Below are 18,913 nucleotides of genomic sequence, written 5' to 3' on the forward strand. Positions count from 1 at the left end.
AATTAAACGGCGTTTTTTACGCCATTTCTTAACCAAACGGGTTAGGAAAGTGGCGAATTTTGGCACTAATGGCTTGCCATACTTTCCATTGACTTTACATGTAAACCTGACGCTCCGCCTGCCTCTATCGCGTTCGGTGTGAACACAAGAGTCCTGAGAGCAAAATGTGTTGCTGCTATCAGAAAGATGCTATGAGTCAGGCCTATGATTTGACCAAGTCAAGGTTTGATCAGATTTCCAGATAAGCACAGTGTGAGTGCAGGTCAGCAGGGAAGTGGTTATTTTCATGCTCAGGTGTGAAATAAGGTAGCAGGACATAGTGTGAGTACGGCCTTAAAGTCATATACTGTTACACACAATTTGGAGAATGATCCTGCAGATATATAACATGTTTATCTTGTGTGTCTCATTAATTGAAATCCTGCAGCTAGGATAGCTAGGAAACAACTATTATAATACAGGTTAAAGGCATCCAGCTCATTTGGGGGAAGACAGAGACATTCCCAGCCAGTCAAGATATAATGTCTCCAGTGAATCTTGGGTGTGCTCTGGGGCCTCCATCCTGTAGGACAAGCCCAAAACAATTTGCCTAGAAGGCGTCCTTTAGGCATCCTAACCACATGCCCCAAATACCTCATCTAATAAGGCATGGAGGAGCAGTGGCTGTTCTCCAAATCCCTCTCAAATGAGCAAACTCCTCACCCTTTCTCTAAAGGAGAGCCCATCCACCCTTTAAAGAAAACTAATCTGCATTCCTTGTGTCTAAAACACATACAAAAGTAGATTGAACATAAATTGAACATAAATTGGCAGCTTTGCTTTTACATTCAACTATCTGGTTACCACAACAGATATGTACAATGTCTGCCCTCCTCTTTCTATCTCACGCTCCTCCTCCGCTTGGGCCAGTAACTCGCCCCTGACTCAGAAAGAGCACTCCACCCTTTTCCAGCAAAAATATGTAATCTCCATCTTGGAAGTTCTGATTCTCATTCCTGCTTCACGCTGCTCCAGTGCAAGGAGGTCATGACCTAATGAATCCAACAGAAGCACATCATCTACAGAAAGCAAAGATGAAATCCTGAGGCCACCTCTGTGAATCACCACCTTATAACATCGGAGGGGTTTGTGATTATAAGAGATGTGTTGTCTCTCAATATGCTCAAGGTAGGTTCTCCCAAGGCAAACCGGTCCTGGGCAAAAGACCAGACAAATTCTGACAACCCCTATGACAACAACACACACAAAAAACAAATCAAAGGTCCATTTCATTTCCATTTCCCTGACTCCTGGCATTTGGCCTGCATTCCTGTCATGGCTGGTGATGACCACAGCCTGTCATTAAGCAATTTGGTTTCTAGCAGGTTGGACCCCAGAAAACAGTTTTTCCCTCTGTTGTTACAAGCCGACCCTGCTGCTGTCTTGTTGTTATCTTGTTGCTGTTTTGTCGACTTGTATTGTTTGGTTATTCTTTGTGGTTTACATTGTCTTGTGCTGCCTTGTTTCGTGTTAACTTTTTGTTTTATTTTAATCGTGCCGCAGGTGTGTGTGTGTGTGTGTGTGTGTGTGTGTGTGTGTGTGTGTGTGTGCGTGCATGCTTGTGTGTGTGTGTGTGTGTGTGTGTGTGCGTGCACTCCTTTTTTTGTTTTTGTTTTTTGTATATTATTTACAGAGTTGTTACTTGTTCCTTATTGCTTCATTTATATGTTTATTTTGCTCTGTCTTGTGAATAATGAGCCTGTGTGCCTTTGTAACTGTTAAAACATTTGCACATATTTCCTGAAGTGTAACTCCACCCCTGGTGGTGTAATCAGTACCATTTAGTTAGAAAATATATGTGTCAGTGTAAAAAATAGCAAGAAAATAAAATACTATATTAAATTTACCAACTAAATTACTAGGAACTCTTTTTAGTTTAAACATCAGAATGATGGGTACGCTCAATTCATCATAAAAAAAAACAATTTCTTCAGTACCAGCCTAATAAATTTTAATGACCTTAAAGATATAATTTCTATATTGAAAATACAAATATGCAAAATTAACCCTTTAAAGCCGGTCGGAGTGGACACGCTCCATTTTGCGTAACTATTTTTAAATCCCAGTAGCACTGCAACCACGTAAGCTAGCGCAATAATTTTTTTTGCATATGAAACCGGAGGAGTTGTACTTACATCTTATGCCATCAGCTTGTCCTCGGTCACAGTTTCCTTCCACATATAGCTTTGCAAAAACTGCATAAAAAGCACTTGCAGCAACAAAAACATAATATTCCAGAAACACGCTTTGCCGATCCGATCAGCTGTTTGTAACACTTCCTACGTCCATCAGCGTGAACTGTCGCATGTCCGCCATGACCTGCCCGAAACCGGAAGTGACGTAATTTTGCGGAAATGTAGTTTTTTACGATTGGGGCCTTATGAGCCTACACTTGTGTTTTTAAAAGTTATGTTTGAGTTTATGATTTTCTGTGTTGTTTCTGGGATGCTTACGACTCATATTGCACTGCTGGAAATAGTTTATTTTGATGCATATGCTGTTATTTTGCATATTTGCACTATAATATTTATTTTCGTTTTTCCTGCAGTGTATGAAAATTGGTGTATTTCAAAAATAAAACTATGAAGACACTTAAAATAAATTTCTTGTGGTGGGAAACTAGTTTGTCCAACTTTTTTGTATTTACAGTTTTGAGGGATAAGCCTCTTAAATTTCTCTAACTAGAAATATATGTTAAAAAAACAAAAACGATTTTCAATATTTTTGTAGTTTATTGCACTTTTTTGCAATTTATGTAATTACAATGCACCTAATGCAGACATATTATTAAAGTTTGGGCTATAATGGTTGTATTGATGTATAGCAACTTGAAATGCTCCCAAAAATGGCTCCACAGCATGTAAAAATATAATATAAGCTCTGGCGAACTTGGTTCTATGGTAGGTCTTAAAGGGTTAAATGAATTGTGATCTAAATGCAGAAGTAAAAGGCTTAAACATTACCTAGATGTGAATATACAAATTGTGGGCGTCACATTTTCAGTTTATTTCCTGTCAAATTTCTACTTCTACGAAGCAAAGCAAAGATGTGGAGCCTTCAAAACCTGCTGTTTACCATCTGTAGTAAGTTGTTTTAATGACTAAATAAGTAAATAGATGAAGATTAAAGGTAAATCTAGATTAAACGTATAACTATTTATTTGCAGTGCCACACCTTTTGTTGATTTTGGTATTTTCATTAGTAATAGCAATGCTAGTATGAGTGCTGAAATGACAAAATAAATGAAATATTTTTTATACTGTCTTTTCTTTACAGTTGCTCTGAGATGTGTGCCCAGTGCAGAAGAGGTGATCCATGTGACTGGATATGTGGGGAGAGAGGTTAACGTTTCCTGCTCCTATGATGAGGGTTACGAGTCTTATGAGAAGTATCTGTGTAAGAACGATTGTGGCAGCGATGATGATGTTCTTATTAAAACATCTGAATCACGGAAAAACAAATACAGGATCAGTGATGAGAAAACAGCACGAATCGTCACAGCAACCATCTATGATCTTCGTTCTGTGGATGCTGGGAAATACTGGTGTGGCGTGAGCAGAACTGGAATAGATAGCTACACCGAAGTCGAGCTGAAATTAGTCCAAGGTAAATAAACCTTTCCCAATATTGAATTATATGTTGAATTGAGGTAAAATCATATGTATAAACCCGTTGTTATTGTATAGGTTACAATGTAACAACAGACAAAAACATAACTGATAAAACATTACTTAAATTAAATGCTATAAATATGACCTGCACCTCAGTTTTAGCCATTATAAATGTTTCAGTTTAGTTCAGGTTTTCTTAAGATCCATTACATATAATTTTGTTACAGCAAGCTAAATAAATAAAACGTCATATCTCTATTCTATGACTGTAGCGTGTCTTCTAATGCTGTTGATCTTTTTGACAGACAGCTGCTGTAACAGTGTGACAAAAATTGAAAGTTATGCAGGATATTCAGTGTCCTTCAGTTGTCCGTATCAGTCCCAGTACCAGAACAACCTGAAGTACATCTGCAGAGGAACACGGCCCTCCATGTGTCTGCAACAGGCGCTAATCACCTCTAAAAAAAAAAAAATTGGACGATTCAGTATGTTAACACAATTCACAACAAAGATTAGCAGTTTGACCCAAAGTGATTCAGGGCGTTACCTTTGTGGTATCCAAAGAAACTCTGACCTGCATCTTTTCTATGCTTTTGAGCTGAAAGTTAAAGGTGAGCATTCATAGTAACGTCTCATTATATCAGCTGACAGAAAACACTGCTTTCTGTAAAATTAATACATTTGTCTTTTTGACAGACCGCTGCTGTGATACTGTGACCAATATTGAAAGTTATGAGGGATACTCTGAGTCCATCAATTGTCCTTATGAGAATCAGTACCAGAACAGCCTGAAGTACATCTGCAGAGGAAACCAGCCCTCCACATGTCTGCAGGATGCACTAATCACCTCTAACAACACAGAAAATGGTCACTTCAGACTTAATGATGTAAAAATGTCAAGAATATTCACAGTGACAATTAGCAGCTTGACTCAAAGTGATTCAGGGCATTACCTTTGTGGTGTTCAAACAAACTCTGACCATGATGTTTTCTCTGCTGTTGAGCTAAGAGTCAAAGGTGAGAGGTCATAGTAATATCTCATTATACCAACCAGAGGAAAACAGCTTCTGCTAAAAGACTCTTTAAAAAAGTTGAATATTTTATGAGTCTTTAATAGTTTTTCTCTTTCATTCTGACAGTGTGGTGCTGTGTCACATCAACTGAAATAACAGGTACTGTGGGACAGCCACTAACTCTGCAGTGCCCTTATCCTTCACAACATCGGGATAACAGGAAGTTCCTCTGTAAGGGAGACTACCGCAACAGCTGCAGAGACATGGTGACGAGTAAAAGCAGATTCGCACTACAAGGCGGTATTTATTCCAACTCTTTCTCAGTGACGATCACAAAGTTAGAAGAAGAAGATGCTGGGACATACTGGTGTGGGTCAGACTCACAGTGGAGAGTTGGAAACTACACCAAGATTCAGCTGTCAGTCGGTGAGATGAACACATTTAAATTAAGGAAAAATGGACAGAGCTATGAGTTACTACTATTTAAGCATAACTACAGCTGGTGATTCAGTTATTTCTAGTGTGATAGAATTATAACAACTCTGCCTTCATAGTGTTTCACACAAAGCACATAATATATGCCAAACAGAACTAGAGGCCAGTTTTTTGTGGGGGTTTTTTTTTTTACATCTTCTTTACTGGCTGGTTTTTCTACATTAATTAAGTAATTAATTAATTAACAGTTTAATTTCAGTTGTGTGAATAATTTAAGATTCTTGGGGTATCAGTCAGGACCCTCTGCACTAGTCATTCTACTAAAATGTGATTCTTGTGTTAAAATAAAGTTTCTAAGAGAACTAAGAGGGTTTTTTTTTCCTCCAACAGTCTTTCTGCAGCATACCAGCACTGTACCTTCTACAGTAAAAACTCCTGGAAAAACTGTACCTTCTACAGTAAAAACTCCTGGAAAAACTGTACCTTCTACAGTAGAAAGTCTTGTAAAAACTTCTACAATGAAAACTCTTGGAAAAGCTCAAACACAAACTCCTGGTCAACCTGTTAAAGGTACAGTATATACAATATGTGTTTTTCATTTCATTAATGTTGTGAGGTCAAGTATGTTATCACTCCATAAGCTTTGGTTACTTTTGTTTTTTCATGGCTACAGTTACAGTAAGTCCCTTGGGGGTGAATGTACGTCACACCAAAATGACCCTAAGTGCAAAAACAGCTATGGTTGTGTGCACCAGTAGTCAACAGCTGCAACTATTAATAAAATATAATCTAAACCCACAGTTCTGCTAAGTGTCTTTAAGAAAACCATAAAAAGGAAGTTTGTATTTTTACTGCATTCTGCTTTTCAGATTCAGCACTTTATGTTCCTTTCACCGTTCCCCTTGTGCTGCTGCTATTGATGGGCATCTTTGTGGTTGTAGTTTACAAGTGGAAACATTACAAAGTAAAAGGTATATTTTACATTCATACACATGCAGAAAGTCATCCACTCAAATGTGCATGCGAAAAGAGTATAACCGTGTTTTCTGCTGTGTGTTTTCAGAAGATGAAGCCCCTGTGGACAGAAATGCACCCAAGGCAGAAGGTTTAGAGGAAGTGATTGGTGCAATGGAAAATGATGTAAGAAAACTAAAGTACAAATTGTGTCATATCTATAACATGTCTCACCATAAACTTACAGGATAAAACGAATTGATTCTTAGTTGTGTTTAATACAATACAGTGCAAAAGTCTCGAGTCATTTTGTTTAAAAAGGCCCAGACTTGTAATTTTTTAAAATTGCCCTTAAGCCACAGTTCTCCGGGAATTCTGAAGGTCTTTCAGAGTTATTCATTGGGTGTGTTTTTTTTTTCCATTCAGTTTCAGTCCGGTCCTTGTGTCTGACGTATTCTAACTCAAGATGTTTGGTTCTGAAGCAAAGTATTGAACAGAGGCATTGATAACTGTCAGTCCATTTTGTTTATGGGTTTTCTCTCTAACCTCATTATTCTTGAGAGCATTATATCTCAGAGATCCCTGGAGGAAATTACCTACAGAATCTTAGCTAAATGCTCCCAAAACCGTTCAACAACCACCAAACACAGTCAAGACAGCAAAAGATGTAAACACAAAGCACGGATTGTTCAACATACACAGATATGCTGTTAAGTGCTGAAAGCAGACATCTCAAAGATTCCGAAACTGTAACTGCCCAACCAAAATTCACTGAAGCAGCAGCAAAAGACCAAAACTACACTTCACATTTGGAAAAACATTGTAATGAATTCCCTGTAACTTTTGGTATGTTTCTTCAACCACGATAGAATCGCACTTGCTGCAGAGCTCTCTGTGTAGTTCGAGAACAGTTTCCCATCAAAAGTCTCTATTTTGTGCCTTTTCCCTTGCTTATTACATACCAATCTACTGTTATGTACAATGTTGTCGGTTGCGGATTTTTAATTATTTTAATTAAATGACCTCTGACAAAGCCTTATTTCTGCTATTCAATGCTGAAGAAATTAAAACTTTCACAGATTAGGCCAAATTCTGCCAAACTACAAAACCTTCAGCTATGTCCCTAATAAAACCTCTGTAACTCTGATATTGCTGAGGTGAAGCAGAGCAATCTTTGCCCAGGTAATGTCCATATATTGATTTGTGGGTTCCTTCAGTTTTTAATCTACTGCAGCATATTTTTAGCGGGTTATATGCTATAGAAGACCAGGCCAGGAAAAACTTCTGTATAGTTTTTACCTTTCTTTTGATACCAAGATTGTTTACAGAGTTTGTATTTGCAGAGAAATGGTCAATTCACCATTGGAATGTGATTTTTAAACAGGAACCTCAGAAACATCCCTGGGGCTTAACAGACTAACTCAAGAATAAAAAACTCTAATTATGTGAATAGTCAACCAAAATAATGGAAAAACCTTTAAAATTAAAGACAAATTAAAATCAGTGAGCACTGACATATCATATGCCATAAAACTTTTCTAACCATTTCTCAATACCGTAAATCAAGAACAAGTGAAACCACTTTTAGTCAGTCATTTAAACTTATTTAAATCAGTGACTGCAACACTGGGTAGTGACTGAAAGAATGACATCACAAGTAAATGTGGTGGAAAATGAAGTCTTGCAGCCTTCTCCTTTAGAGGTATGTGCGGAGTTCAGTAATTCGAGTTGGGCTCGGAGCAATCCTGCTACACCTCAACAATGAAAAATGTCTGGCACCATGCAACTTATTTGCACTAATTTCAATTCAGTTTATTATAAAACAAAATCACAAAAGTAGTCACACCTCAAGGCACTTGAGTAAATGTAAGTTGAGATTTATAAGCTTGCCTGTGTGTGTGTAATCATGAGCGTATAGCCATTGTTATACTCATTGGTGGAAACTTGCATTAAAAAGGCAACTTTAGTTTGAATGCAGGAAAATACTTTTTAAAATCTTTGCTTCATAATAGATTCCAAAATACATAACTAACATTGCGTGTGTTAATTGGTGTCTGAATAGATTTATGGAAACCAAGAAGTTGTGATGTACTCGAAGAAGCAGACCTCCAAACAACAGAGTGCCTGTGCCCAATATGAAGATGAAGAACAAGACTATGAAAACTTCACAATATCTGAAGACATCTACTGTAATGAAAATTTCCACAAAGCCAATAGAAAATAAACAGTCTAAGGAGTTTGGAAAGAAACATGTCTGGACTTTAGAGAATTCCACCAATTGCTCTTAGAACTGAAGACGCTTCTCGGATGAGAGATAAAACATGTTCAAGAAACTTCCAGATGCTTTTCTTTCCAGCTCCTTAGACTGCGAAGACCTGGATGAACCTTCACAGACATAAAATAAACAGAGTGTTAATTTGAGGTCAAACCGTTGGTCTTACCTGTATAGAGATTAATCTACTTGATTGATCATTAACAGTTACACAACAAATCTTAACATACAGTGATCCAGCCGTCTTATTTTCTCAGTGAAACTTTGTTGTGTTTTCTGTTTTATTATCACTTCTTACTCTTTTGCTATTAGCTTTAACTTTTATTGCTTAGTGTTAACAGCAATCTGCAGTCTTTTCATGAAATTGAACTCAAATGCAAACGACTAACACAAGTGCAAAGTAAATAAATAAGCAAAGCAAAATGAATTCCAATGTTGGACCATTTAGTAATACATTTTATAGCACAGTCATTTTTAAATCTTTTGTTTATTTTTGCCCTATTTTAATGTAAATTGCTACATTGTCAGAGTCCTTCAGTTCCAGATATTTGGGCAGAAATCGAGCAGTGAAATGTTATGTTTACTAATTGCAATTTTCATGTAATTTTTTTTTCTGTTTGTTGCAACTGAAAATTACCAGGTGCAGTGCTTTTATTTCATTAACATGGTAATGCTGTATTTAGCTTAAATTTATAATAACATTATTATATTTTTATTATTATTGTACATTTATTATTACTTCATATCATTAGTTGACATAAATTAGCCTTTTGCCTTAGTAAACAAGAGCATAGCACTATATTCCCGAGATATGTAAAGTAAAAATAAAATACACTGAAAGAAAAGGAACAGAAAAATCCACAAAACTCTTGACCTGATCAGTTACTCAAACTAATCCAACCTTTTCAGATTTGTAGAGAATTTGTTGCTGCTTGACTAACATCATGAACTTTATTTTTTTCCACCTCCTCTGAAGAAAATTAAACATTTTTTTTCAAAAGTTACACTTTCAGTGTCACTTGTTAATGTGTCACTGTGAGCACTGTGCTGGTGCTGTTTTATCACTTCAAATACCCTCTTCTCTTGGATATTAGCATATATCACTGGTGAGACTGCTTAAATCTATTTGTGAGTGAAGAAGTAATCTCTGAATTTGTGGAAATGTTGACACAAGTTGTTGTAGCATTCAGTCCTTCACTCTGACAAGTTATCAGCCAACATTAACGAGTTTGCTCAGCATACTACATCCCAAAACTGCAAGGTTGCAGCTCACAGTCACACCTACCTGCTAATCACAGAGTAAAAAATGTTTAATTTTACTCAACAGACCTTGAGTACAGACGTCTTGTACTAGTTGTGCTACATAGCAAAATGTGCTGAAGAGGTCTGTTTTGAAAGAAACAGCTGATGAATTGTCAAAAAAAAAGTCTGAAAAAATATGTAGAAAAGTTACCAAAAGTTACTTTCTGTGTGGAGTTTGAATGCTGTTTCCAACCTTGTATGGGTTCTCTCTGGATTCTTCCCACAGTTCAAAGACACGCTATGGTTTACCCTGCCCTTTGGCCTATGACATCTAGGATACATTCCAGACCCTGAACTGGATAAGAAAATGGATGGATGGATTTTTTCCCCCTAGTTATTTAAAGACTATGGCACTACATGGTGAGGAGCTAATGAGCTTTAAACTATGTAAACTGGCAAACTCTGATAACACTAACAATAATGAACCTGATCCTGGCTAGATATAGTTCAGCTCATTTCAACACACAGCTTGAGCTCTTGAACCAGTCTCTAGGAGAGGGCCTGAATTCTGTTCAAATCTGGAGTTGCCCTTTGTGAGAGGCGGCAGGCAACAGCTGACAGTTCAGAATACCCAGACCTCTTGAATTTACTTTGTGTGGGGACTCTGTCATCTTACAAGGAGACATTAACTCTCACATGAACAATTAAGAAAACCTGGAGGGGCATGAAAGAGACAGACTCCCTGATCTAAACCTGAGCAGTGTGCTGTTATTGGACTTCTGTGCAATAAATAAAAGTTAGCTGAAACCATATTTTTCCTATAACTAATTTCATGCTGAAAACATAAGAGTGTCCACAAGTGCATGTGGAACGAGTAAAACCTAGGCTGCAAGTCGACCTGAATTTACAAAACTTTGGAATACAAGGTATGTTTTTTGTTTTTTCACAGAGAGTTTTACAGACAAGAAGCTTGCCTTAAAAAATAAATGCACTGAAAAGGAGACAAATGGAAGTGAGTAGAGGCAAGAGAGAACGCGTGAATGATAATGAGACAGGTGTAATGGTCACTTTTAAGACTGTTTTCTGAATATTAACAAACCAGGAAATTAATGAACTGAGAACACAGCACAATAATCTTCAAACACAAATGTTTCTCAGATATACAAAATTAATTTCATGCAATGTAGCTGTTTCACTTTTTTTAACAGTGATGTTTATGTAAAACGTTTGAATACTTCCTCTACCATAAGAGGATATGTGTCAGCTGTTTCAAAAATGACTGCTACTTACTTTTAGGGAAAGCCCAAGTAAGAATGCTCTACCTCCTCTGTGTTAAAGGTCGAATTCCACCCCTCCTTTCAAACTCCTGTGGCAAGAAGGGACTCCTATTGTGTGCATAATATTGTGTGCAACGCAAAGATGTGGAGCCTTCAAAACCTGCTTTTCATCCTCTGCAGTAAGTCCTTTAAATGAGTAAATATATAAAGATTAACAACAGATGTAGTTTGAATGGTACATTTTACTTTTTTAGTATTGAGGAGCTGTATGACACACCCGGTATTGTTCTTGGTAATGTCTTTATACAACAATAGCATTGCTATCACGACAGCTGACATGACAAAATTTAAATTATTTTTTTGTTTTCACATTATCTTTCTAGTTTCTCTGAGATGTGCGACCAGTGCAGTAGGGGTGCTCAATGTCACTGGATATCTGAGAAGAGAGGTTAACATTTCCTGCTCTTATGATCCGGGTTATGAATCATATGAGAAGTACCTCTGTAAGAACAGTTGTGGCAGGGGTGATGTTCTTATTACAACAACAAACCCAGTGAAATATAAATACATGATACATGATGACAAAATAGCACGAATCTTCACAACGACCATCTCTGATCTTCGTTCCATGGATGCCGGGAAATACTGGTGTGGAGTGAAAAGATTTTTGAAAGATGTCTACACTGAAGTCGAGCTGAAACTAGTAAAAGGTAAACAAAAACTTGGTCAAATTCTGTTGCACACTGAAAGCGAGTTACAGGGATTCAGGAGTTACAGTTAAAGATAAGGAATTCATAGATAGTTTCTGTTTGTTCAGCATTATCTGTTTCTCTGCTGTAAAATTTAAACCACTATATGAGCATCAAATGATGGAAAGCAGTCACAAGTTTAGAAATATAAACTTCCGCATTGAGTTGAATATAAAATCCTTAAGTTTTATATACAGCTGTTTGTGTAACATGTCTTCTGATGCTTTTACCCCTGTTGACAGACCGCTGCTGTGATACTATGACCAAAATTCTGAATTATCAGGGATATTCAGAATCCATTAGTTGTCCGTATGAGCGTCAGTACCAGAACAGCCTGAAGTACATCTGCAGAGGAAACCGGCCCTCCACATGTCTTCAGCAGGCACTAATCACCTCTTACAACAAGGAAAATGGACGATTCAGACTTGATGATGATAAAATGTTAAAAGAATTTACAGTGAACATCACCAGTTTGAGCCAAGAGGATTCAGGGTATTACCTTTGTGGTGTCCAAAGAAACTTTGACTTGGATGTTTTCTCTGCAGTTCTGTTGGAAGTTGAGGGTGAGCAGTCAAAGCTTCTGTGCATTTAATTACATCAGTTGAATATTTGATAATTCTGAAATAATCTTTTTCTTTCATTTATACAGAGTTCTGCTGTGTCAAATCAACTAAACTAAATGGTACTGTGGGGCAGCCACTAACTTTGCAGTGTCCTTATTCTCCACAACACCGGGATAACAGGAAGTTCCTCTGTAAGGGAGATCAGCACAACAGCTGCATGGACATGACCAATCAAAGCAGGTTCACTGTCCATGATAATGTTTCTTCCAGCTCTTTCTTGGTGATGATTGCAGAGCTGGAAGCAGCTGACGCTGGGACATACTGGTGTGGGTCAGATTCACAGTGGAAAATTGGAAACTACACCAAGATGGAGCTATCGGGTGAGTTGGACACTTTTATATGGGATAATGTAATGAATAGATTTGTATGCTATGTTCTTACTTGAGATCAGTTCAGTTGTCGAACCACAAACTTACCGCTGCTGGTAAATCACTCTGAAATAATAATTGTTGGAACAGGTATTCACTGCCACTTGTGAATTAAATTCTTTGCATGTAAATTCAAAATCAGTGCTAAGAACTCAGCAACCATGCATGCAAGAAGTCATCTGTTTGCAGATTCACACAGTTGCAGGTAACTCTGCTTTTGAAGCTGAATCCTGGCTTCTCCAATCAGCTAGCTTTATATAGTTTGAAGAGTGGAGGCCAAAGTATGAGGGATCCTAGTGTGAATGGTCACTTTCAAAGTAGTGATGCCACAGACTCTGTGATGTACTGATTAAGGTTACTGTTCTAAACCCTATGGCAACAACATAAGCGCTGTTTTAAACCATATTTGTTTACAATTACAGAAAATTAGTTTTGCTGAATTAACTATTAACACTTATATTGTTTGCTCTTTAGCAGTCAATTCCTATTCCATATGTTCAAAATTGTAAGTCATTTTTGCTAGTCGTTCATGTCTTTATACAATGAAAAGGCTATCATTGCACTTTTTTTGCCTTTTAATAGCCTTATTTCTTCGTCATTTATAAACTCTCATAACATCTTGAGTACAATCGACAGCTACATTAAATTCACAAGATCACACAAGATTTCAAACTGCAGGAAAATCACTGGAGTTATGAAAGACAGAAAACTACACACACACCACGTGTATGCTATCGCTATGTATTATGGTTTAACCTGTCAAGGACAATAGTGTACAGAAAATTCTGCATCAAGCCTTGTAATTCATAGCTTTCCTACTTTTGTTAAGCCTCAATTGACAGCTTGTGGCATGATGGTTAGTGCTGTTGCCTCAAGCAAGAAGGTTCTGGGTTCAAATCCACAATCTTGCTAGTGTGCAGTTGGTTCCCACTGGGTATTCTGGTTTCCTCCCACAGTTAAAAGTCATGCAGTTATTAGAGATAGATTAATTGGTGATTCTAAATAATCCATAAGCGTGAATGTGAGTGCAAATGATTGTTTGTCTCCATGTGATAGACTAGCAAACTCTCCAGAGTTTACCCTGCCTCTTACCCTATCACTTCCAGGTTATGGCCCAGCCCCCCTGCAATCCAGATAAAGGAAGATAGAAGTTGTTGTAAACCCATTAAATTTTTATGTTAACCAGACTCTAGACTTTGTTGAACATTATGTAATATGAAGACAACATGTAGTATTTAAGTGACCAAGTGAAAATTAATGAATGGGGTGAAAGTTATTGAATAGTGTTGGAATAAAGTGACAAAATTGTGAAAGATTAAAAAATTCCAAGAGCTCAACTTACTTCATCTAAACATGTGTCAGTCATGTTTTATCAACACAATATGCACAGGTTTATTGAATATGAATAAGTTGTGTTGAAAACTGTGTCAACTTTGAGGGTCATATCACTGTGTACTGTACACTTCCTGTACACTTCTCTTTGCTACAGTATCAGGAAAACAATTGTGAAGGACTTTTTGGCACCATGAAATCTAGAACAAAACCTTTGATCTCAGCATCTAGGAGTATAGCAAGGAACCAAAGACGGTATTTCTGGTTGCGTTGCAACAGTAGTGCTGATCTAGACAGTGGTTGTGCCTTTTTCCTATATTTTAATTTTTAGTTCGATTCAGTTGACTGGAACAACAGTTTGGGATTCTTGTAGGATTCAAAATATCCCTTCAGTCGTGCCATGTTGGCATCAACATCATAGGCTGAAACATAGAACAGAGCAATCCCACAGATGTGTGAGTTGCCGTGGTCATTTTTTTTAATTGTTGAAATAAAGTTGCTTTCTCCTACAGTTTTTCTGCAGCACACTCTGGGAACTCTGGAAACAAATAACCCAGGTAAAGCTAAAGATACAGTATATGTGTCTGTTAGTTAGCTGCTAAATGCTATGACAACAGTAATAGCAAAATAAGTACATTTCCACAATATAATTAGGGTTAACATGTGGTTTTGAGTGCATGCTGGGCCTAATTCAAGCTAATGTGAAAAAAAAAATTCTAATTCAAATTAAAAATCAAATGGATGTGTGCATCAATGCAACACTTAAGTTAAAATACACATAACTTTTAATAAAAAGATAACGAAACCATTATGTAAACTAAGCCCACAGTTCTGCTGTTATGCCTGTGAAAATTGAATGCTTTGGAAAATGCTTGCTTTAAAAATGCTTTTACAGTGTTCTGTTTTATTTTTTTTTCCAGCACTCTATGTGGTTTACATTGTAACCCCTGTGCTCCTACTGATGTGTGTCCTGTTTATTCTTTATAAGTACAGACGTTCCACAGTTAAAGGTATCATTTACATTCATATACACAGAGAGATCCTTACATTCAAATATGGAAAAGCACGCAAAAAAGTGTAACCAAATCTAATGCTCTGTTTTTAGGTGATGAAGCCACAAGCAGAAATACCCAAAATAAGCTATAGAGCTCAGAGGAAGCGATGGGGGCAGCAGAAAGTGGAGTAAGAGAAGTTTAAAGCCTTAATAGAGTTTTGTTTCTTTAATACACTTAATTATAAATATAGGGCATAAAATAAATGACAGATTTTTATTTTTAGTTGCATTTAATATGTAAAATGTATTTGTAATGTAGCACAACTGGAATTTCATGAAGTCTCCCATTTGGAGTCATTGCCCATACATTTTTATTTTTGATGCTGAGAAAATAGCAAAGTGATGTATGAATGTTGATGAAGTCCACACTATAGCATGGGTTCAGTCTCGTTCTGTGACAGTGGGCAAACAGCTGAAAGTCACAAAGGTCAGTATAATTGCAATTGGAAACTTGAATTATGTATTCAAGAAAATAACTTATGTACAAGAGAAGTGCTTCCCTGGCCTTGTTTAAGTTCTATGTGGGTTTCTGACATTAATTGTTGATGAATGAGTATATCATAGTGCAGTCTTTTATTGTGACACATAGGGGAGGCTATCGGCCAGCAGCCTGCACTTACACTAGAGAACCATGGATACATAATTTATGTGCTGCTGTTTTGATAATTTCAGTCTTTGTGTTTTAGATTCTGTATTTAAAGAAGTATCAACTGTTTGTACTTTCTTCAGTTTTCTTTAAATATATTACAATTCTGGAGAGACATACGTGTATCTTCCCTCAGTAGTGGAGGTATACACTTGTATGCAATGACATACAATGACAAACATTCTACACTGGCTGTAGTGCTACAATAAAACATTCAAAAATGTTTCCATGAAATCCCAAGTGTCTGTAATACATGTCACTCATAGTTCTGTTTATTGTGTTGTTGTTGTTTTTAATGGAACTCAAGAAGCTGAGATGACTGGTAGCCACTATGAGGATATCGGTGGAGATGAAGTATCTATCAAAACTTTACTAGAAAAAAAAATCTACCGTGATACAAAATTTCAGCAGAAGACTGTTTTGTTTTTTGCTTGATTTTCATAACAAAATCTGCTGTTTTTATAAAATTGTAGAAAAACCAGAATATAAATTATCAACATGAGTGTAAAGAGAATTAATAAGCAAAGCAAAAAAAAGTGCATGGAATTAATTTTAAGTTTAACAGTAGAATTATTTTTGTTTAGCTTAGTATTATATTTTACTGATGCATTCAAAGAAAAAAGAAAGAAAATAAAACACATGTCCACAAAACTGTTTAACTGGTCAGTTTTTCAAAGCACCTCCAGCCCGTTGCAGACGGACATCCTTCAGAGGAGCCAGGAAATTAAACTTCCTTCCTTAGCTTTCAATGTCACTGCTATTGTGTAGCAGTGAATACAGTTATTGTGGTGGAGTATTTAAATAAGTGTATTGGAAAAGAATCCTGTTACTCATGAACTGTTATCAGATTCTCTTCATGTGTGTTAATTTTAAAAGCTAACTTTATAAAATTAATAATAATAACTCCCATTTTAGAGATAGAACATAAATTGCTATTTAGAGAGTAAGTTGTTTAAAATAGTAGGTTTGATTTTCCTGACTAACTATCATGGACTTTCCAGATGACAGAAATATGTGTGTGTGTGTGTGTGTGTGTGTGTGTGTGTGTGTGTGTGTGTGTGTGTGTGTGTGTGTGTGTGTGTGTGCAGTCTCCTGGAGAAGCGGGGTAAAGGTAGCTAAGGTAGTGTGTCAGAGAGGAGGATGCTGGAAAAAAAACTCCTCAGCTTCGGGGACAGTCCATCTCACCGTCTCACCTCATGCATTAATTTTATTCACTGTGTCACTTTCTGCCTATTTGCACTGTGATAGCTTAGTTGGTGTAAAGTGAATCCTGTGACTTTATTTTTAATTGCACTGACTATATAAAAGGCACACCAATTTCCTTTTGGATTAAAAAAGTTCTAATCAAATATTTGATTTACTCTGCTTCTTAAGTGTGTGAATTCAATAGTTTTACAATACATTTGATAAGGATTATGAGAAGTACCTTGAGAGAAATACCTGTGTAAGAATCACTGTGGCAGTGATTATGATTTTATTATAACAGCAAATCTAGTGAAAAACAAATATGCAATTCATCATAACATAACAGTGTCTTCAAAACTCCCACCCCTGATCTTCATTCTACCGATGCTTAGAAATACTGGTGTGGGGTGACCAGAGCTTTGAAAACTATCTACACTGAAATAAAGCTGAAATTGGTACCAGGTAAATAAAAGCAAACTGAAATTCAATTGTACATTGAAAGTGAGTAAAATGAGAAAATACATATGTTGGTTCAGTTGGCTGGAGTGTGATCAGAAGAAAATGACATATTCATTGTTTAACACTAAGAACAGAACAGAATAGGAGCTAAAATGTACTAGAGAAGCGAAATCAGTTGTTGGTCTCTGTTGACCTTCTTGCATAAGGTTATTTGTGTTGTTGCTTATGTTACACACACTGTTCTATGTGATGTCTTCAAATGTCCACTGTGTTTATGAATTAGGAAGAAACAGAACTTGATGCATTGAACTACAATTATCATCATATTCATGTTATTCTTTGAATACACAGATACGCATATCTTTGAATAACAAAACAGCTTGTAAATGGGGGAAATTCTTTGCACATTTGGGTAATGTGCAAAGATCATTGGGATTATTAATGGGAATCATGAGAGTTGCATCATGACAAAGAATGTCTCTCTGTAAACATGTTTACTAACTGAATAGGAGAGCGACCATGCTGCTGTTGACCTGTGACATTACTCTGAACAGAATGCAAGATTTCATGTTTATACAGTAAAGTTAATAACTTCATTAAAACTGTGAAATTATTTTTCAGTTTCGCAAGAAAACCGATGTGTGAGACAGAGTGAGAGGTGTGTGAATCTCTGACTCTGGGTGTGATGGCAGCCCTAACTTCAAACAACACACATGTTAGACAGATGGAGACCCTCAGTTTCAAGAAGTGTGAACCTAAATTTCTATGTGAGGCTGTATCTTGTATGTGCTTATATTTCCCTATTTAGTTATGGTTATTGTTAAATAGTGTATAATTTGATAGTTTCTTATTTGTAATGCCTCATGTTTAGTTTACTTCCCCTCCTGATTCACCGTCTAAAATTACTGTTATCTTCTTGTGTCCACTTTCCCTAGTGACCTTGACCTGCTTGTCCTTTGTCTTTGTTTTCCCAGTGTTATTAATGTCCTCTCTGTGTTTCCAGCCAGTTTTAGATCCTGTTTACTCTTCTGTTTATGGATTTTTTTACCACCCAAAATGAAGGCTCATTTGCATTAGATTTCCATGTGTCTGTATTTGGGTTCTAAACTCTGCAGTGTACATTAGCATTTTATGTAATCAATATCACTCTAGAAACAGAACTGACTGATTCCAGAGACATATGAGTTTGACCATTTAAAGAGTAGCAGTGGGTTTAGCATGTGATAGCTGTTGGTTTGTCGCAAACTGCCTCAGGCTGAAGGTGTTTAAGTATTCCATAGATTTAGTCACATAGGCAAGAGGCAATTTTCCACAGCCTTTAACTCTAAACCATAATGGTATCCAAATAGAAGAAATGTGGGATGAATTACAAAAAAAGGACAACTGTTACTGTATGAGAAAAATGATATAGGCAAAATGACAAATCACTCAAAAACATCCTCTGAAAAATAACAGGGTTTGTCATATAAACAACATAACATCTCAACAAACAGAACAGCAAGTCAACACAAAGCAAAGGGACCCTGGGGTGTAGAGCCTTACGCATATGTATATGTGGAAGACAAAGTGCCAGAGAGGAAAAAAAGAGGAAAAAAGAGAAAAGAAGACAAAAAGAAAACAGAGGGGGAAAAAAAGCTGAAAAAAGATTGACAGA

At 36.7% G+C, this 18,913-nt stretch overlaps 1 protein-coding gene across 2 annotated transcripts; it reads left to right on the forward strand.

Moving 5' to 3' along the window:
• Positions 1-10,944: 10,944 nt before the first annotated feature.
• LOC101476652 (polymeric immunoglobulin receptor-like) lies at positions 10,945-16,964 on the forward strand. 2 transcript variants are annotated; one of them, XM_076885115.1, is made up of 8 exons: positions 10,945-11,022; positions 11,227-11,553; positions 11,835-12,155; positions 12,242-12,535; positions 14,428-14,472; positions 14,836-14,925; positions 15,021-15,097; positions 16,704-16,964. In XM_076885115.1, the coding sequence occupies exons 1-7, from the start codon at positions 10,986-10,988 to the stop codon at positions 15,059-15,061; spliced, it is 1,155 nt and encodes a 384-aa protein (XP_076741230.1). In that variant the 5' UTR covers positions 10,945-10,985; the 3' UTR covers positions 15,062-15,097; positions 16,704-16,964. The 2 variants fall into 2 exon arrangements, with proteins under 2 accessions (XP_076741230.1, XP_004539123.3); XM_004539066.3 differs by lacking the exon at positions 16,704-16,964 and having other exon boundaries at positions 15,021-15,849.
• The last annotated feature ends 1,949 nt before the right edge of the window (positions 16,965-18,913 follow it).

This window comes from Maylandia zebra, linkage group LG6 (assembly GCF_041146795.1).
Source record: "Maylandia zebra isolate NMK-2024a linkage group LG6, Mzebra_GT3a, whole genome shotgun sequence".
Taxonomy (NCBI): domain Eukaryota; kingdom Metazoa; phylum Chordata; class Actinopteri; order Cichliformes; family Cichlidae; genus Maylandia; species Maylandia zebra.